The 22,423-nt window shown below is 41.5% G+C and overlaps 1 protein-coding gene across 7 annotated transcripts in view; it reads left to right on the top strand.

The window, feature by feature from the left end:
- The window catches only part of LOC132824379 (von Willebrand factor C and EGF domain-containing protein-like), a 325,791-nt gene that overhangs the window by 223,564 nt on the left and 79,804 nt on the right, over positions 1-22,423 (top strand). For all 7 annotated transcript variants that reach the window (XM_060838784.1, XM_060838782.1, XM_060838783.1 and 4 more), the window contains one exon: positions 9,467-9,544. In XM_060838784.1, coding sequence (XP_060694767.1) covers positions 9,467-9,544 — 78 coding nt within the window. The remainder of the gene's footprint in view (positions 1-9,466; positions 9,545-22,423) is intronic.

Below are 22,423 nucleotides of genomic sequence, written 5' to 3'. Positions count from 1 at the left end.
CAGTTTTTATTAGTTTTGTAGATCTGTTGGATGTTATTTTAGTCTGTGTAATTTTTGGGTTTTGTGGATTCTTTTGCCTTATACCTCAGTGATTTGTAGTTTGGGTTCCTCCTCGCTGGAAACTAGGGGGTGCTGTGACGAAGGATGTGTGTGAGTGGTTCACCTGGCATATTATGGGGAGTCACTCACCTGTCAAGAGGAAGAAGGCACTTTCCAACCTTAAAAGGGAGAGGGTGGATGTTACATTATTACAATAAACACACTTGGATGATGCAGAGCATTTGAGGCTGCAACAGAATGGGTATGACTGGATTTATTTCTCATCTTTCAATGCGAGAAGTAGAGGGGTGGCCATTTTAGTTAGAAAGAATCTCCCATTTAAGTTATTAGAGTGCATTAAAGACACACACGGGAGATTCGTAATCCTTAAAGCTTTGATACATGGGGAAGAATATGGGATCTTAAATGTTTACTGTCCCCCGGCCCACCCCCTTAAATGCTTGATGGACGCACTTTCTAGACGAGTTAACCTTGTATCTCAACATATCATCGTAGGAGGGGATTTCAATTGCCTCCTAGATCCTACTGTAGACAGATTGCCCAAAGGCCCGTTGCGGCCCGTTGATATCTTCTTTGCAATCTAAACAATTAAGGGGTTTGTGTGCTGAATTGGAGTTGGTAGATGTTTGGAGGCACCTTCACCCTGCTGGCAGGGACTTCACATTCCTCTCGAACCCACATAAATGCCATACCAGGATTGATCTTTCTCTGACCCCCACAGCACACCTGGGGCTCGGTGGCGTCATGTACATTTGGCAATAATCACTATTTCCAATCACGCCCCAGTGTGTTTAATGGTCAAGAGTAAGGATACAGTGATAGGTTTGAGACACTGGCGACTGGACCCCTTCATCCTTAAGGGTAGCAAGTTTATTGAATTATTTTCTACTGAGTTCAGGGATTTTTTAGATACTAATTCAGCCTCGGCCAATAGCCCATCCATTCTCTGGGAAACAGCTAAAGCCTATGCTAGAGGGTTGGTTATCTCCTATTCAGCCAATAAGAAATGACAGATGGGTGAGCAGCAACGTTTGCTCGAGAGCGTCTGAAAGTAGCTAAAAAGGCATATTTTGCTCGTTAAGTTGCAGAGGATCACATCACTCAGGTCTACACTGAACTCCCTGCTCTAACAGACTGCCAAGAGGGAGCTTACATTTGCAAGTCAAAGGCTTGGGGATAAGCCAGGCAAGTACCTGGCTTACATGCTAGGAAAAGGAGTGCCCTCCAAGCCATTACCTTGATCAGAGAGAACACTGGAAATTTAAAAGGATTAATGCAACATTTCAGAAATTTTACTCTGAATTATACCATTCTGAAAGCTGTGAAAGTGGGCGGGTTAGGATGGAGTCCTTTTTTTAAGAATTTGGGCCTTCTGGCAGTGACCCCTGAACAATGCCCATTGTCAGAGCAAGAGATACAGGAGGCTGTGAGGCAGCTCCAGAATGGAAACATGCCAGGTCCAGACCAGCTCCCCAGTGAGTTCTATAAGGAATTTATAAGAATATTATCAGGGCCGATGCTTAGTATGTTTAATGACTCACGAAGTTGTGGTCTTCTCCCACCATCTCTCAAAGAGGCGAACATCTCTCTCATTCTTGAAAAAGGAAGGCTCCGGAGGACAGTGCTTTCTGCAGGCCCATTTCACTCCTGAATATCGACTTTCAAAATTCTATCCAAGACTCTGGCATTAAGGCTAGAAACTGTACTGCCCTCTATCATTAAGGAGGACCAGACAAGGTTCATAGAAGGTCACAGATCAATGGATAATGTCAAGGGATTACTTAACATGATCCAAGTATGTCACCAGCGATTGGTATGGGGATTGGTGAACTCCTTAGATGTGGAACAGGCTTGAGTGGGTTGAGTGGCCATATCTTTTTCATACTTTGAAGTGGTTTGGCCTGGGAGAGACCTTCATCAGGTGGCTGGAGGTTTTGTGTAGTGATCCTCTTGCCGCAGTGCTCACCAATGGTGTATGGTCAAGCAATTTTAATATTTGTTGGGGGAGTCGACAGGGCTGTCCCTTGTCACCATTGCTTTTCACATTGGTGATTAAACCACTGGCACAGGCAATACGCAGAGATCCCAGTATAACCACTGCAGAAGTGGGGACAAAGTCACATAAGATCACTTTGTATGCGGATAACACTCTTGTCTTCTTATCAAACCCAACAATCTCAGTGCCACACCTGAAACAATGCATTAACTTATTTGGTGGCTTCTCGGCTTATAAGATCAATTTTGCAAAGTCAGAGGACATGCCCATGGGTGGTCACCCGAGAGTGCGTGATCCTGAGGGCAGATCTCAGTTCCCCTTTAGATCATCGCAGGAAGGCTTTCTCTACTTAGGTATATTTATTACTCCCATTTTTGATCAGCTATTTAAAGTCAATTTTGCCCATTTATTCGACAGAATCAAGCAGGACCTTCGTAGAGAGGAGGTGCTTCTGATCTCTTGGTTAGGTCGGATAGCCCTCATTAAAATTAACATTCTGTCCTGTCTTTTGTATCCTATACAAATGCTTCCTCTGTTTTTTACTTAGCAAATATCTGGAAGATTGAGTGGCTGGTTTAGTTCTTTTGTCTGGTATTGCAAGTGGCCTCTAATTAAATGGACTAAATTGCAGTTACCTTACACATTGGGAAGAGTGGGCATCCCAGATAACAAAAGCTATCAGTTAAGCTCATTGCTGTCTTAGTGAATGATTGGGCCTGGGGGGGACCCACACTCACTTTGATTGGACATCGAAGCATCTCAGGCGAGATGCTCCTTTGTTAGCCTGTTGTTCTTGGATAAAAGGAGAACAGTTAAAGAATATCGCCATAACCCAATAGTCATCAATACAGTCAAGGCGTGGAGGGCAATGCGTTAGGGTGAGGGCAATATTGTCAAAACATCATTTCTGACACCCATAGTTGGTATGCCAGGCTTTCAGCCAGGGATGATGGTTTAAACCCAATGGGCAGCTCGGGACGTGTCTTAGTGATTGGGTCTTGTCTGGTGATTTATTTGAACGGGACATACTGATGTCTTTTGACCAGTTGGCTCAGAAATATGAATTGCCCAGTAGGAATCTCTTTTATTTCTTTCAAGTTAGAAACTTCACACAAAAAGAGACCACACTTCGAACTGATCCTTCTAGGTCTGACATGGAGAAGTGGGTATTGAGTGCTGAGGGTACATTATCTGTACACACTAAGGAATCTACAAAAAAACGGACAGATAACCAAAGCGGACCAGCAAAGAATGAAACCTGAAAGCAACAACACCCCCAGATTCTATGGACTACCCAAAGTACACAAACCAGACATCCCACTCAGACCCATAGTATCACTACCAGGGACACCAGCATACAAACTGGCCAAAGAACTACAACAAAAACTGAAACACCTAGTCAGCGGATCCAAACACTCCATACAATCAACACAGGAATTCTTGGACATCATCAGGAACACACACATAGACAAAGAAGAAACCATGGTATCATTCGACGTGACGGCACTGTTCACTTCGATTGACAAAACCCTAGCCAGAGAAACAATAGCCAACCTACTGGACATACATAACAGAACACAGGAGGCCGAACCTATCAACAAGGACGGCATACTTAAACTACTAGACCTGTGCCTCACCACACACTTTACATTCAACAATCAGATATACGAACAAATCAACGGAACACCCATGGGATCACCAATCTCGGGACTCATAGCAGAGGCAGTTATGCAAAAGTTAGAACATACAGCCCTACCACAAATCCAACCCAAACTCTGGATCAGATACGTAGATGACACCTTTGTAATCATCAAAAACACAGAAATAGAAAAAACACACCGAATCATCAACGCCACACTCACAGGAATACGATTCACGAGAGAAGAGGAAAAGGATAGCCAACTCCCATTCCTAGACGTGTTAGTAGAGAGAACACCCAACGGAGAATTCACCACAAGGGTACACAGGAAACCAACACACACAGACCAAGTCCTAAACTATGAAAGTAACCACCCCAACACACACAAACGAAGCTGCATCAGGACACTATTCAAAAGAGCCACAACACACTGCAGTACACCAGAACTGCGAAAAGAGGAAGAGGAACACCTATACAAGGTATTCGCCAAAAACGGATACCCACGCAACTTTATCACCAGATGCCTAAGAGATAGACCACGGAACGAGGACTTGCCACAACCAAAAGGACTAGCCACACTACCATACGTCAGGAGCGTCTCAGAACTGACAGCCAGACTACTGCGACCCTTAGGACTCATAACAGCACACAAGCCAACTTCCACACTCAGACAACAACTCACTAGAACAAAGGACTCAATAGCCAGCACGAGCCAAACTAATGTAGTTTATAAAATACCATGCAAGGACTGCACAAAATACTATAGGACAACTATATAGGACAAACAGGAAGACAGCTAACAATCCGCATCCATGAACATCAGCTAGCCACAAAACGACACGACCAGCTATCCCTAGTAGCCATACACTCAGACAACCGGGAACATGAATTTGACTGGGAAAACACTACCATCACAGGACAAGCCAGACAGAGAACAGCCAGGGAATTCCTAGAGGCATGGCATTCATCCACAAACTCCATTAACAGACACATGGACCTGGACCCAATATACAAACCACAACAGCTGAAACTGACACCCGGAAGCGGCAAGAACATCCATCAACAGACACATCGACCTGGACCCCACATACAAACTACTACAGCTGAAACTGACACCCGGAAGCGGCAAGAACAAACCACTATAAATACCGGAAGAAACATCAAAGCAGCGCTTCACAGGAGGCTCCAATAGCACTGATGATGTTCCCTAGCCAGGGAACGAAACGTTTGCAGCAAAAACTTCCAGCTCGGCGAACAGAACCACAACAACATTATCTGTTAGCATCTATTGGGAAAGGGCCCCTCGGACAAGACAGAATGGCTGTATAGGATATGGGAGAGACGTTGAGATCTCTTCTGAAAAATGGGAGGATATCTGGGAAAGTTCAAGGAGAATTTCGATTTGCAACAGGACACATGTCTTGCAATTGAAGATTCCCCACAGGGTCCATCTGGCCCCAGACCACTTCACTAAATTTCAAGCGGGAGCATCTCCAATGTGTCCGAAATATAAAGTGAGCATGGTCAAGCTTACTCATTGTCTTTGGCCCCGCCACAGATTGCGGGCGTACTGGAGTGCTATAGGAGGCGAAATAGAGAAGGCCTTGAGGATGGAGGTGGACGTGAACCCGGTATCTTTTCTTCTTTGTTTTTTTAATTCTCATGCATTGGTTGCACACAAAAAAGGCTTTTCAGTATCCTCACCTTTTGGGCCAGAAAGAACATTCTATTAAGGTGGGTGTCGGACAGTCCCCCGGGGCTGGCGTAAGCTACTTATAGAGCACATCCCCTTGGACTTTCTGATGAGTATGATACACCATAAAACTGAGAATTTCTATCAGACATGGCGGCCCTTTTTGGACTACCTGGGTACAGATTTGTCCGCTATACTAACAAGAGGCTTTACATAGCCATGGCAATTCTAAATAATGGGTTTGGCATCCAGAGGGGAGGAATTTCAAACGTACGAACATGTATTAACTTATGTGCTCAATGATTAAGGTCTATTGCTTTGTTCTGCTGAGCTATATTACGGTTGTTATCATTATTATTATTGTTAAGGTTTCCTTTGTAGCTTTGTTATTAGTATTTGTTTAAGTAATTACTGGTTTTGTTTTTTTTAAATATTGGTTTGAATTGTTTGGTTTTGTATTTATTGTAATATTCAAAAGGAAAAAAAAATTCTTCTTTATAAAAATATGTTAATAATATGGTCTTAATGTCTTTCATATTGCCCAACTTTAGGCACTGCACAAAAAATGTTTGAGTTTTTAATGAGGGATGTAGTTTCTTCATTATCCATGTTCTGCCTTTTCAGTGTACTCTGCTTTGATTTCAGTTGTACATTCATGCCCTCATATTTTAAGAGCCCAAGTTTACAAACGGGCTCAAATTTGCATCTTGTATTATTCCTGTCAGAATATAAAAAAACTTGGCAATGCCCCCTTCATTCCTCTTTTGTGCAGTGCAGCTGTTTAGTTTTGGGAATTGTTTCTTCAACCTCAGAAACTCAGTCATACTTGTAACTTTTGTATGGATTTTCTCTGAACCATCAATGTCTAGATGTAAGGTAATGTGAGATGTAGAAAGGCACAGCATGTTCAAATAAAGACCTACAAATGGCTAATGCAGGGTAAATGCTTATTGACTTGTAGTCAACTGTTCATGAGACACCCCTAGTGCATGATCTATTTCTCCTGATTGAATACTTTTGGTTGGGTGGTTAATAATCACACCCAGTCCTTCTTTCAATAATTCCTAATGAACCTGGTTTCATTGTGCACAGATGTTTTCTGTTTCCCGTTCTATTTGGCATTACCTTCTGTTGATCTGGTGCATTTAAAATCCATCTGCTTGCCGTTAGCCCAGTTGCCATTAATCCTGTGGGTATTAATCTTTTCAAATCTTGTGTGGAATACCACTGGTGACTTCTGAAAATGTCAGGAAATTCTCTTCACTGGACAGTATTCAGACTATATATCTATCAAGTATAAATAAGAATTGTGGATACTTGAAGTCTGAATTTAAACAGAATTGGTAATATCTGTGGAGAGAAAGCAGAGTTAATGTTTCAGGTCCTGTGACCCTTCTTCATAACTGATAGTCGCAAGGAAAAGGTAGGATATGTAATGACCGGATATTTGGAGGAAGGGAAGGACAGTAAAGGATTGAGCGAATTGGCAATCAAGCCCAGGGGAAAGAAAGTTAGAAAGGCAAAGGAATAGTTGATAGTAGGTCAGGGAATGGAAAAGTTCATAATGAGGACAATGGGTAGGTGAAACTAGATTGTCTGTACTGAATACATCCCACATCATAACAGGGCCCCAGGGGTGTGTATATGTGAGGAAAGGACATGGAAAAATTTTGTTGAAGCCCTAAAATTATTGAACGTAATATTGAGTCCTGAAGACTGCAGGGTCCCCAAGTAGAAAATGAGATGCTGAAGTTTGCTGGAGCACTGCAGTAAGCCTGAGATAGAGGCATTGGACAAGGAACATGGTGGTGCGTGAAAATGGGGAGCAACCAGAAGCTTGGGGCCACTTTTTAAAAACAGAAAGTAGGTGTTCTTTAAAGTGGTCCCCTAGTCTGTGTTTTGTTTCTCCAATGTTCAGGAGATCATGTTCAGCTAGGACATTGAGGAACGCGAGCACATTTTACTGCTCTATTTCAAAGATGACTTTGAGCTTAGTTTGAAGCTCATTAAGGCGTGGAAAGAAATTCTGACATGTAACTGTGGATTTAAATATAGCAAAAGTATCATCTATACAGCAGAAATATACAAGGGTTCTATCAAAGATACTTTTCTCATGGAACCTGTAAGGACAGCCCAAGTTTGAAAGATGCAAAATGGCCGACAAGGGTTAAACAGAATGAAACAGCCTGCTCCAGCATTGAGACACAAAATGGCTGACAAGGGATAAGTAGAATTAAAAAGCCTGCTCCAGCATTTAAGTAAAATGTAAAGGTACCTTTTGAACAGGGCTACTCCAAGGTGAATAGGAGGCCCTACAAGGAACCATTTGAGGAAGGTTGATAAGTGGATGCCTAAAGATAGATAAGTAATTGACTCCAGCCTCATTAATGAAAGGATGTTATCTCATTAGCTGAACAGCACCACTTAGAACAAGGGGTGTAAATCTCAGTGCATGAACCAGTCAGCTTAACTCATTAAGCAGCTATGAAAACAATGGCTGAAGTTATTTTACAATAATCAGTTGTTTCTTTGAAGTTATTCACAATATTAAGACATAGGTTCAAGTTAAAGATTCTTCTGATAATCATAGGGATAGATTTCAACATAAGTATAGGTACATATTTAACCAAAGTATAATATAAGCATCAGGAGAAAAACATTGAAACCTAGATGTGAAGATAATTAGTCTCAGGAAATGCTTTTCTTATCTCTAAAAAGACACCTGGCATGTCATGAATGAAGTAGATCGTTCACAACTCATTAGTTAAAAAGTACATATAACTTTATAATGGGCAATTAGTACTATGAATCTTTTAGCAGTTAGTTAAAACCAACTGTCTTATGTATATAAAAATAATTGGGATAGTGGAAAATATAGTGGAATAACAGAATTTGATAGAGATATCACATGAAATACAATGAATAACAGAATTCAAGCAGTCCTGAGAGATAAGCAAGTCTGGGATCGACCCGAAGGAGTATAACCTGTAACTTTGGAATGCAAATTAATAGGATGGGTAGAAAGGTCCCAAGGCTTGGCAATTGCAATGTTGTCAAAGCACCATGAGATCATGGGAACTGAGAGCTGTCCATAGGAATCCCAATCATTGATTAGGTGTTTCACAGGATTGGTATGTAGAGTAAGGGGGAAAGACACAATGACCATGTTCTGTGACGATTGTAACTCAGAATGTATAAAAATGCTGTATTTCACTGTAAAAATCAGAATGCATCATTGATCTCTCTTCTGATTCGAGCTATAATTAATGACTAGGTTCTCACTTGGAGCCCAGATTCGGGAAGGTGTTTGGCCTTCTCCCTGTGTTAATCAGTTGTTGCTTGAATAAAAGTCTGCAACTTGCCTGAATCCTGCCTGAGTCATTGTCCCTGGTCGACAGAGGGTTACACTTCCACAGAATCCAACAAGGAAGTTAGTGAGAGCTGGACTTATCAGGACTTGCATGGCAATGCCACCTATTTAGGTGTTTGCGCTGTTGTTAAAATTGAACAACGTGTGTTACCAAATTCATAAGTTCAATAAATATTGATTCATACAGTGGTGGGATGCTTAGATACCCACGCCTGTGGCTTCCTTGAGGAATACACTGGTGAATGTCAAATGAACACATGGATACTGCGTTACTATTGATAAGTCCTGCACAGACCAACAATTTTTTTTTCCCCAGCAACTACTTAATAAAATTTTATTTTAGCTTGTCATTTTGAAAACTTGCAGTAGATTTGTGAATTAATTTGTTAATTCTGAATCCATGTTGATCGTTATTTCTCTACTCTCTGCGTCATCAATCAGCATTGATAACAACTCATGTAATGCTCTTCAAGCTTTTCCTTACCGTACACTATCAGTCCTGACATTTGGGTAAGATGTATTGTTTTCTAATCCTGAGTAAACTCCCAGTTTTTGTGGAACTCCTGAAACACAGTGTTGGAAGAAAGATAAAGGTATTATGTTCAATCACATACTCATGCTCGATCTGGTCTGGTAATGTTTGATGAGGCAACATGTAAGGAACACTTATAATAAACTTCTGAAGCTACGTTCCATTTGTTGTTACAGCTGATGGTACTTGCCAGGATTGCCAAGGTGAATGTTCTCCTGGATTTAGCCTCCTCCCCAATGGGGTTGACTGTACAGGTAAGGATACCAGTCTCTCTCTGTACCAAATGATGATTCCAGTGTTAAGATCTTTGCATAGGTCATGGCTGACTACACATATTCTGCTTCTTTTTCCCCTAAATTAATCTTCACTTACACTCAGCATTTGACAAATCTTAGAATCTGAAGTGTCATGTATTCAAGAAATCTGAAGTATACTGTGCCATGGAAAAGGTAGTGGTCTGTGCAAGTGAATTGTCCTGTTATGCTTCTCAGATTTTGGTGATATTGCTACAGAGGATTTCCAAATCGAGATCAGCATTTCTTTTTCAGGAGGACAAGAATGTAATAGGTTGCAGGTCAAACATATTTATTTTGCTATCTTTCAGTGGCTGTGTAGAAGCCATGACGTGACTAGATCAAATTTATTTTCATTTGCATTTTCTGAAAGTTGGAAGCCATCCTGGGCCTGGGAAGTATTTTTGTTTGGGAAGGTCACAGAGCCCATAATATTTGTTTTCAAATTGCTGTTCCCACATCATTTTTAGATCTTCAGTTCTTTTTGACAACATTTTTAAGGTGACTCAGCACTCAAAAGGAGGGATGTTTGTTTCTGGGGGCTCAATGGAATGAGGATGATGCTTGGTCATTTCAAAAACATATTAAGTCATTTCAAGTGGGGAGCTGTGCAGTACAGATTCTGTTGTAGGTGGGTTTCTATGAGGCCAAAGGGGTCTAGTGTGGATTTAAATATCTGTCTTTCTGGTCTATCAAGAAGAGTTTGTTCAGGAAGCAATGGGAGGTCTATTGCAATACAATAACTATACACAGGTCACATGCCTATGTGCTACATTACCAGGAGATGGTAAGAAGTATACAAATCAAAACACAATTCAAGTCAACATAAAGTACAGGAAATGTTCATATAATGCAATTTTAACATTACTCGTGTTCGTAACTAAGTCAGGCTTTTGTAAATCAGGGATCCTGTGTACATCTCATCTTTTTTACCCTCATAATTATTAAATTATATGATTGTTTGTACATTTACACTTACCAGTAACCCACCTCTCCCTCTAAGTCTTTGATTTTGCAAATTCAGACGATCTAAGAGTTTGCATTATTCTCCATGAATGTGTTCTATTTGAAGTGTTTTTTTTCTTGGGTAGAACATAGTTTGTTGGGACTTCGTAATGCTCTGACCTTTCCAATTGCCTTCTGTTTCCAGGATTGCCATTAATTAATCCCAATAAATTATCTGTGGATGACTCGACTGTAATAGGATGTGGTTCCATGTTCATTATACAATCCTCTTGGCGATACGAGTAATGTGTGATCTCTGTTGATTTGTGTATCTGTTAAAGTTTGTACTTTACTGTTGAATCCCTGATTCAACCCTATTCACTAAACCCACTACCAGAGTTTGGAGATATGAAAGGCCGGATTTGTTTGTTTTGATGCAGTCTTATTCTATTGCCATTAATTGTTTCTCCCATTGGATCAAGGTTAAGCAGTTATATATGATGGTCGTGGATGCAGTTATTCAAATCTTACATGAGGTTTTTGTAATGTGTGTCCTCCATTCCTAGTTATGGCACAGTCCTCACACAGTGGGTTCTGTGAGGCATGATGTGGGCAATAGAATTGCTCTTTATCGTGTACTACTTAGTAATCATGAAGTATTGTGTGGAACCAATTCCTTATGTAGAATAGGGATTTGAGCCTTCAGTTTTCTGCCCATCAATAATTCTGATGTAAGATCGTCTTGGAGAGGGGTGAATCTATACTTCAACTGTGTAGTGTAGAAATCACAATTCTTCTTCAAGAGTGACTTCAGCATTCCACCCTACATCCAGGCTCCCCATTGTATTGTGATTCTAACACTTTGCTTGTGACAAGCTGAAATTCAGAATCTGCTTTCTGAATGAATTAGTTTTATTGTTATATATACTCAGTGAAAAGTTTATAAGTCACCACTTATGGTACCATCTTAGGTGCAAGGTACATGAGACTTGAAAAGATTGAAACACTCAGTCCCAAACTGTGGCCTGTTGCCCACAACTACAGCATCAGGGATGCCATACATTACAAAAATCTCATGTAAAACTTAGATAACTGTATCCCTGGGCAGACATCATAAAGAACCTCCTAACTTCAATCCATCAGGTGAAATACTTGATGACAATGAGGCAAAACTTCATGGAAAATGAACAAATCCACATCCACAAGGGCAGGTGGGGAAGTTGGTGAGTATTAAAGATTCTTTGTGTTTTGCCCTGCGGATGGCTCCTATCTGATAATATCTTCAATGTGCCTGAAGATTCGGCATATTGATGACTGAGCTCAGGCCTGACAATTCGTGATTACCGAGTGACTTCTCTAAGGTGTCCTCATGATGTTAAGCTGGTTGACCGGTGATTTGGCATGTACTGTATGTCACCAATAAAGGAACAGCGATATATTTCCAAGTCAGGATGGTAGTGATTCGGAGGGAAACTTGCAGGTGATGGTATTGCCATATTAATGCTACCTTTGTTCTTTAAATGGTATCGTTCATATTGGGGAGTCAGTTAGTTTAGTTGGCTGGATGGCTGGTTTGAAATGCAGAAGGATGCCATTGGTCCAGGTTCAATTCCACATCAGCTGAGGTCACCGTGAAGATCCAATTTTCTCAAAATCACCACCGTTAGATTAAAATCATCACCAGTCATCTCTCTGTAATGAGAAAGCAGCTCTGTGGTCATTTGGTGACTACTACTGCTGCTAGTGGTCATATTAGACAGTATGAAGTTAATTGCACCACAGCAGCTATGTATAGCATATTGATAATGACTTTCTTTACTGTAGAGGCTGATAAACAAACAGTAACCCCAGGTTTGTCTCTCAAACTCCTTTTTGCAGTACACGTTCCCATGACATTATCAACGTGGGTGGTGCTTAATTTTTCAATCTAGTATTAATGAAAGCAGAAGGCTACAGATGTTAGAAATCTAACACAAACACAGAAATTTCTGAATAAACTCAACAAATCTGGAAGCATTTGTGGAGAGAAAAATAGAGTTAACATGATTAGCAAGATTAGATCTCACGGAATACAGGGAGAACTGGCCATTTGGATATAGAACTCGCTCAAAGGTAGAAGACAGAGGGTGGTGGTGGAGGGTTGTTTTCCAGACTGGAGGCCTGTGACCAGTGGAGTGCCACAAGGATCGGTGCTGGGTCCTCTACTTTTTGTCATTTACATACATGATTTGGATGCGAGCATAAGAAGTAGAGTTAGTAAGTTTGCAGATGACACCAAAATTGGAGGGGTAGTGGACAGTGAAGAGGGTTACCTCAGATTACAACAGGATCTTGACTAGATGGGCCAATGGGCAGAGAAGTGGCAGATGGAGTTTAATTCAGATAAATATGAGGTGTTGCATTTTGGGAAAGCAAATCTTAGCAGGATGTATACACTTAATGGTAAGGTCCCAGGGAGTGTTGCTGAACAAATAGACCTTGGAGTGTAGGTTTATAGCTCCATGAAAGTGGAATTGCAGGTAGATAGAATAGTGAAGAAGGTGTTTGGTATGCTTTCTTTTATTGGTCAGAGAATTGAGTACAGGAGTTGGGGGGTCATGTTGTGGCTATACAGGCCATTGGTTAGGCTACTTGTTGGAATATTAAGTGCAATTCTGGTCTCCTTCCTATTGGAAAGGTGTTGTGAAACTTGAAAGGGTTCAGAAAAGATTCACAAGGATGTTCCCAGTGTTGGAGAATCTGAGCTATAGGGAAAGGCTGAACAGGTTGGGGCTGTTTTCCCTGGAGTGTCAAAGGCTGAGGGGTGACCTTATAGAGATTGACAAAATTATGGGGGCATGGATAGGGTAAATAGACAAAGTCTTTTCCCTGGGGTCGGGGAGTCCAGAACTAGAGGAGAGAGGGGAAAGATATAAAAGCGACCTAAGGGGTAACTTTTTCACGCGGAGAGTGGTACGTGAATGGAATGAGCCAGAGGAAGTGGTGGAGGCTGTACAATTGCAACATTTAAAGGGCATTTGAATGGGTATAGGAAGGGTTTGGAGGGATATGGGCCAGGTGCTGGCAGGTGGGACTAGATTGTGTTGGGATATCTGGTCGGCATTCATCAGGTTAGACCGAAGGGTCTGTTTCCTTGCTGTACATCTCTATGACTCTATTTTGAGGCTGGTTTGACATTTCAGAACTGAAAGGGGTTGGAAAATGGTTATTTTCATTCTTTTGGTAGAAACACAGGGGAGGAGAAGGGGAGCAATCTCGTATTATCTCTGTTGGATCCAAATACAACAGCTGTCACATGATTCGTCTGACCTGGGAACTCACTTGCTCTTACTACCTGCTGAGCGCTTATCAAATGGATTTAGAGATTGCTAATCAATGTGTCTGACTATGTTGTGGCACACCTTCTGTGGGCATCAAGTCCTAAGGTGGAATTTGAACTCCGAGCTTCTGGCCCAGATGTAAGGACACAAGCCCCTGTGCCTGAGGACCTCTTCACCTCTGGAAACAATGTGGAAAGTGACTTCAGCACCTATTGTTACCTTTTCCTTAGACCTGGCTTGAAATTGACAAGACTCACTTTTATACTGGAGTCATTGTCTAATTGTGACTTGAACTGTTATTAAATCTTAACTCAAATGGTGATGGCTGTTTTCTCTGGGTGGGACTTCAAGCAATATGAGGCTACATGAAAGATTGAAATGCATTCTTTGTGTAAGTCTCTGGGGATTTGGCCACTTTCAGGCACGGTATCTTGTTTCCCCTGTATTCTTTGACTTCCTCATGATGGCAGCTCTTTATCGTTTTCATCAGCTGTCTGACTGAGCACTTGAAGCTGGAACAGGTATTTCACACTTCAATTCACTTTGAGCTTTTAAATCTTCTCGGTTCCTCCATGAAAGTAATGTCATAGCCTGTTAGATAACATTATTATTATCTTCCCTAATAAACACTTCCATGAGGAGGTCATGGGAGCTTAATTTTGGGTTGTGTGCTCTCCAGAATGTGATTTCCATGTCCATTATCTAAATAGAAACCGAGAAAATAAGAGTAGGAATAAGCAATATACCTCTTTGAGTCAACCATTTAATATGATCGTGGCTGATCATCCAATTTAATAGCCTCTTTGCACTTTCTCCTCATTCCATTTCCTTTTAGCCTTAAGAACTTTATCTAACTCTTTCTTGAAAGCATTCACTGTTTCCACCTCAAACCTGCTGTGTGGTAGAAAGCCTCACAGGCTCATTACTCTTTGGTTGAAGAATTTCTTCTTTATCTCTGTCCTAAATGCCCTATCACACATCCTTAGACTATGACCCTAGTTCTGGACTCTCTGATCATTGGAAACAGCCCTTCCCACATTTAGCCTGTCTAGTCCTGTTTAAATACTGTATGTTTTTGCTCGGTGCCCTCTCATTCTTGTAAACAATTAGAATGGAATGAGAAATAATCGTGTGCAGGTACGTGCACAGGCTGAAAACCCTGGCTCGCAGTTTTTAATTTGTCACCAGTTTTGACCATATTTCTGTTATTCAGAGTAAGATTGGGACTCCTGTTTTTAGGGTGATCTTTCAGTTATCCAGCAAGCCAGAAAGGGATGAGATGTTGTCACTCTTATTGCCATGAGGAAGCAATAAAGAGTTGCCAGGCTCTGAGGTGGAATTAAGATTAGTGGATGAACTGTCTGCTCAAACAGAAGGCCGACATCTCTGGTCAGTGCTATGAGAGAAGTAGTCAGTGCTGAAGTGATGAGGAGAATGTCAGAACATTTCCCTTAGGTATGAGAACTAAATATATTTCTGTGTGTACCAAGAAGAGAAGTAACTAAGGGCGGCAAGGTGGCTCAGTGGTTAGTACTGCTGCCTCACAGTACCAGGGACCCAGGTTTGATTCTAGCCTCAGGCGATTCTGTTTCCATATTCTCCCCATGTCTGTGTGGGCTTACTCTGGGTGCTCTGGTTTCCTCCCACAATTCCTGAAGAAGGGCTTATGCCCGAAATGTCGAATTTCCTGTTCCTTGGATGCTGCCTGACCTGCTGCGCTTTTCTAGCAACACATTTTCAGCTTTCCTCCCACAATCCAAAGATGTGCAGGTTAGGTAAATTGGGCATGCTAAACTACCCATAGTGTTCAGGGATGTGTAGGTTAGGTGCATTAGTCAGGGGTAGATATAGAGTATGGGGAATGGGACTGAGTAGGTTACTCTTCGGAGGATTGGTGTAAACTTGTTAGGCTGAATGGCTTGTTTCCACACTCTAAAGATTCTGTGATTCTATGAAAAGGGAACGGCCTGCAGGACAGTGTGGCAGCTATAGTGGGTATAATTTATTGCTGGCAGCCCTCTCCCTGCGCAATGGAGTCTCTGGCTCTAGTGGCACTTCCAAGAAGCTCCTGAAAGGCAAAATGCCAACAGCCTGGGAAAATTGTCCTTTACCAATTCATTAATTCTGCAAATGACCCATTATTCCTGCTGCTCGGAAAGCTCCCCATGGGAGGACTGTGTCAGGGAGATGTCTCTCAATCCCTCCATCTCTATTTCTCCACTGGAGATTGATAACATTCTGCCCTTAATCTTATTTTAATAACTTTATTGCTGTTACAATACTTGAAGGATATCCCAACAGGCACTTCAATTATAAAGCTGCCCTAAGTTTTATTTCGCTCTTATGCCCTCATGGTATCTATTTTACAATTTTTGTAAGTAACATTTACACCGTTAGCATTGGATTTCCTCCTTGTTTATTTCTACACTTTTTATCACATCTTTTTCATTATGAACATCTTCATATTACTTTATCAATTCATTTATATTCACATTCTTTCAATTTGTATGAACCAGTCGTTGGTCTCTAATTATTCTCTGTACTCAGTCATAATTACTCAGCATATTCTTGAAAATCACTGTTGTTTTCATTTCTGTATCTCTATGAAGTGATTGAAGTGCTTCCTGATTGTCTTTGAGTTGATTGGTTTCAGATTGGTACCTAAGAAGACCAAGCATCTCTTCATTAACATTCTATATTTAGGGTGTAGCTTTTCGTGTTCCTTACACTTTCAGCCCATATACCCCCAAAGTAGTATTGAGGAGTTCAGATGGAAACTGCTTGTCCATTTCCTAATAGCACGCCAATTTGATTTTTCTGTTTGCACGAATATGTCTCTTCATAAACTAACCTGTTTTCCCATTTTGTTGCCCTCGTTGTCTACAGCAACCCTCAAAAGCTCTTTATCTTACTCTTTCACTGTGTACTTCAAACCAGGTTATCTGGTTAGAAAACTTCTGTGCAATTAATTTCTAATCTCTATACTGTTTAGGACCTGCCCATCTTACTAAGCTTCATTATCCTCTATTGTCCCAATATTTGTTTTTTTTTCAAAAATGACCTAGGAATGTAAAATTCTCCCTTCCAACCCATTTCTGAAAACTGAATTGCAATATCTAATTTGTCGGTTTGACTGGTTCAGCTCACAACACCATATTTAGTCCTGAGAGGTTTTGAATGACAATCTAGATCTGAGCTATTCATGTTCCCTTAGCAAGGTTTCTATGTTACTATGCGAATTATGATCCCTAGAATTTATGACCTCTGGATTCTTTATTTCTTTCATAAATGTTTTTGCCATTTTCTCCATTATGTTCATTTCTTTAGCTTGGAGGTTAATACACTATTTGAAGCTGTTTTAACTGTAGATATTGGATTAGACTCTGCCCCTTTAATGGATTACTAACTTCTAACATACATATAGGAGCAGGAGTAAGCCATTCTGCTCCTGTAGTCTACTCTGTCATTCAGTGGGGTCATTTCTGATCTAACTGGGGCCTCTACCTCTCCTTTCCACTCCTGATAATCTTTGACTCCCTTAGTAAACAAGGGATATTCAATGAATCTCCTCCATTGCTGTCTGGGAAAGGGAATGGTAAAGTCTCATGACCCAAAGAACCTCTAAACCATGGCAACAGGCCATTTGGCCCATCGAGTCTGTACTGACCATCCGACGAGCATCTCATTTAGACCCACCCACCATTCTATCCCCATAATCCTACATTTCCCATGGCTAAACCACCTAATCTGAAAGACCCTGGACACTACAGGGCAATTTAGCATGGCTAATCCACCTTAGCTGCACACCTTTAGACTGTGGGAGGAACCTGGAGCATTCAAAGGAAACCCACACAGACACGGGGGGGGGGGGGGGCGCGGTGAGGAAGGGAGTGGTTGGTGGGGGGGGGTGGTGAGGAGGGGAGTGGTTGGTGGGGGGGTGGTGAGGAGGGGAGTGGTTGGTGGGGGGGGAGGTGAGGAGGGGAGTGGTTGGTGGGGGGGTGGTGAGGAGGGGAGTGGTTGGTGGGGGGGAGGTGAGGAGGGGAGTGGTTGGTGGGGGGGGGAGGTGAGGAGGGGAGTGGTTGGTGGGGGGGGAGGTGAGGAGGGGAGTGGCTGGTGGGGGGGGTGGGTGAGGAGGGGAGTGGTTGGTGGGGAGTGGTCGTGCAAATTTCAGGGTGGAATTGAACCTGGGTCCCTGGTGCTGTGAAATGACAGAGCCAACCACCAAGTCACTGTGCAGCTATCTGAGCAAAGCAAATTCTGCTGCAGCATCTTTCTGAATGGGAGAGCCTATGGAGTTTTCAGGTATGTCCAAATGTTTCCTATGCTCATGAACAGTCACTCCTTAGACTGTCGGTAATTTATTACTCCACAGTGCCATTGTGTTATCTATCTCCTCTGCGGCTCTGACCTTAAGCAGATCGTAGATATAAAAACTTGTGGATGATCCAGAGAAGAAAGGTTTGTGTTGCTACTTTCAGCTGAGACATTAAACCAGAGGCTTTACTTTCGGTAGACTTCAACATTTTCATGACATTATTCCAAAGAAGAGGAGGCCTCCTACTGCTCTGAACAATATTTATCTCCTGATGCACACAATAAAACACAGACTGTCTGGTTATTATTATATTGCTGTTTGTAGGAACTTACTGTGCACTATTTGGTTGCTGTTTATCTGACAGTGACTGCAGTATTTTGTAAGTATTTCATCTACTGTAAAGCACTTCAAAGTAGACTTCCTTCCCTGCCCTCTTCCTCTCTTCCTGTCTTTTTCTTTCTTTGGTTTCTACTTTGTTTTTTTCTTTTCGTTCTTGTTCTTCATCTTTCCCCATGTGGATTGTTACCTCCTTTCCCAATTAAGGCTGAAACATAAGAGAGTTCCTGTTCTGCTGAAGTCAAGAAAGTGGACCAGCGGGATCAACCGATCAGGAGGAGTCGGTGTTACCTTCCCTCCATCAACTAGCAATTGAGGCAAAATGCTTGTATTTGTGCTGTTTAGGTACAGATATTGCTGGACAAAGTGATCACTATGGATCTCTTTCTCAGGGAGTCTCTTTGTTCATTTATTCAAGGACATGGACATTGCTGGCTATGCCAGTGTTTAATGCCCACAATGTCAACCACCTTGCTGTTGGTCGGGAATCAAAGCATCCTTCCTGAAAGGATGCTAGTGAACCAAGTGGATTTTTCCCCAACAATTGCATGGTTGTCACCAGGCACTTAATTCCAGATTTTTATTGAATTTAAATTCCACCATCTGCTGTGACAGGGTTCGAACTTTGGGTCCTTATAACATTAACTGGATTAACAGACTAGTGATAGTACCACCAAGCCAGCACCCCCATGATAGATAAATGCACACCTACTTCAATGCTAAGATAAGCATTCACTCCAGCTGCTGTTTAAGAGTATGAAGTTTGCTTTTTCTTTCTGTATGATTAACGTTGATGTCTATTGATCATCCAGGCACTTTGCCAAACAGGAAATATTCATAATTCTCAAAGACTACCATTGCTTTTGTGTGAAAGCACTGGGCATTCATTAAGTCTTCCATTGATTAATCATCCATTGATGGAATATTTTCTAGCAGAATCTTACAAATGTTTTACTCCGATGCCCCTAAACCCACTTCAAAAAGGGAGTTTTATCGAGGGAATGTTACCCTAGGCACCCTGCTGGAGCTGTGAGTGTTAACATCAGCATGTCACTAATCCCCAGGAGTGTCTGGCTGTCTGCTCATTTGGATTTCATGGAGACAAACCGTTTCATAATAACCAGGGTAGTCTGAGTACGTCTTCCTGATCAATTTATTGCTGCGCAATGACAGTTCTCTGTAAGAATCATATGTACACAACCAGCATGTGTTCAGCATTCTCTTTAGATTTCCTCTGCATTTACTTGAGTGTTTCTGGTGATGGAGAGGTGCTTTCAGGAATCACACCTGGTTTAGTTCAATCCTGACTGGCGTAATTTTGAAATGAACTAGCCTGAGTTCTAAATATTTCAGTGAACTTGCATTTTTCTAGCCTTCTGATGTCCTGTTAATTTTCACTCCGTGCCCTTAGGCTTTCATCTGGTGCTCAGTTTATATTGGCAGCTGAGGGTCTGGTTGAGCAGTAGATTCTGATCTTCGTTCTCAAGTTTGCAGTTGGCCAAACATATGCTTTGACTTGTGGAGGACTGTAAACTGACCCCTGTGCAGTTTCCTCAGGAATGGAAATAAAATGGCGGTTGGACTCAGGAGCAAATTGGTTTGCTGCAACTACGTAGCAGTGTGTGCCTTCATGTGTCTGCAGATCTACCTGTGATTAAGGGGGAAAAGATAATAATTGGCTCAGGTCCAACCTGGCTGTTTTGTGCTGGAAAGCAAAGTATTAAATTGACGTGCACCCATGGTGTGATCAAAAAGAATCGAACCACAAGATATGACAGCAACCTCGTTTCATCCTGCTGCTGTCCTGGTGTAAAAAAAAACAAAGTTATTGTAAGTGACTTTTAATTTGCATTCATCATAGCTCCGCAGACATCGATCCAGTTTATTTCAATATGGGTCGCATTGAATGAGCTGTTCACTGTCATCCAATTACAGCAGGCAGAATCGAGCGATTGCGAACTAAAGCTCTTGATTCCCTGGGTTTGTCTGTGATGGAGGTGTGGGGTAACAGGGAGGGGATGGGATGGGATGAAGGCCATTGCTTTAATTGCCTGGCTACTGGCCCAGACTTTGGTTTAAGTTCACTGAGTTAAGGCTTGATCTTTAGCATACTTCAGAAGCAGGATAATGCAGTAGCAGAGCTGTAAATCTAAGGGGGCTAATGGATAAGATGTGTGGTTCTGAATGCCGAGTGTAACATTCCTCCTTGGCAGGACGATGAAAAAGGTTGTAAATACCAACTGTTAAGCACACTTTACAGTTAATTATCACTATTAGAATTCTCTTGCATTTCATAACGTAAACCACATTACATGCAATTAATCCTTGCAGCATCATGAAAATGGAAGAGCTTGAAACATTCAATGAATGTGCAGACAGACATTCAGATGTACAGTTGCAAGGGACTTCACTGCCAAAACATTGGGATTTGAAGAATTACATTGTTCTGTATTCAGCTCTCTCGCTGCATTTGCTGCTGGTTGTTGTTCAATTCAATTCCTATTTGTATGGATTAAGCACATTGAAAAATATCCATGTCACCTTTACAAAACCCATTTATACTGTGAAGTTGTTTTTTCCCCAGAGTGTGGATTCACTACAAACAACAGCAGGAAATGTTAGCGGTGTTAATCACTCCAGGACAGTTCTGTGTAGACAGAAGTAGAGATAATGGACAGACCTTTCTGAACTCAGTCCCTGATAGAGAGGTTGGGCTATTTACAGAAGTGAATCCAAATGACGGGACAGTTTCTATTGAGGCTCTTCAATAGAGTCAAGGTATTAGTATGACACTCCACCTTCCGCAGCCAAACAGGGAGTGTGGGCAGGATAATGTCCTGCAAAGGTTTCTCATGAACTGAACCATGAGTTACAAGGCTTCCTGACCACTCTGACTGACTTTAAGTTGCAGCAAGCCATAGAACTGGAGAGGAGACTGAGGGAAGTAGTTTTATGAAATAACAGATAAAAAAAATTATCTTGGGGATTGGGCAGATTGATTGAGCTGGGTGGATGTTTTGTCAGATGAGAAGTGTAGGCCAAATTACTTGCACATTCAGAGCTTCACTCCGGGACTGCAGATCCATGGTTCTGTTTTGAGGTGCTTCCACTTTCTATTTTAAATTTCAATTATTTTAAATTTCAATTATTTTAAATTCAGGAATGTCTCAAATTGGGTGCATTGATCTTTTCTGTCATCACTGCATTGCGCAAGGCCACAATTCAGAAGTAGACTTTCACAGCATTTACACTCTTACTTCTAGTGTGGCCTTGCGTGAAAATATTCTGGTAGTAAATTCACTGATTGCATACTCCAGTCTGGATATCTGCCAAGGTTTGAGGGCTCTTTATATTTTCTTTGCTTTGAGTATTTCAAAAGAAAAGTATGCACCTTGAAGTTGGATGAGATAAATATCTCAGTTCTGGCTGCTGGTCTTCAGATCAGTGTGAATGCCTGAGGTTCTAATTAGTAATACATTGGAAAATATCCCAAAGTGTACAACCTGAAGTAGTCTGAAAACTCCATTTCATCAATAAATTTCATTCCAAGAAACCTCCAAAGGAAAGTTTACTAATCCTTTTTTGGGAATATTCTAATCCTCTGATAGTTACTATTCATTAATGTATCGAAAGCTCTTTGCAGCCATATGCCAGTCTATTGGTAAACGAGCCTAGAACACTAACGTGGCCATGTTTCACTGTTGTTTTCTTGTTCAGATTTACATTCTACTCAGTCTTGGTTTGCTGTTTGCTCTGGATCAGTTTAATTGTTGAAGTCTTCGCTATGTTTTGCCAGATAAAACAGGAAGTAAATGTGGAGGACAATTAGTTTTCTTTTATGTTGCCCAACATTACAATGAAGGCTCAAATCACCTTCATGTACAGGCAGCATTATCATTTCTGGGTGAGCTGAAGGCAAGTATT

The sequence above is a fragment of the Hemiscyllium ocellatum genome, chromosome 18 (genome assembly GCF_020745735.1).
Source record: "Hemiscyllium ocellatum isolate sHemOce1 chromosome 18, sHemOce1.pat.X.cur, whole genome shotgun sequence".
Classification (NCBI taxonomy): Eukaryota; Metazoa; Chordata; class Chondrichthyes; order Orectolobiformes; family Hemiscylliidae; genus Hemiscyllium; species Hemiscyllium ocellatum.
Note: the sequence above shows the minus strand (reverse complement) of the source record. Positions and strands in the feature narration are given on the sequence as shown.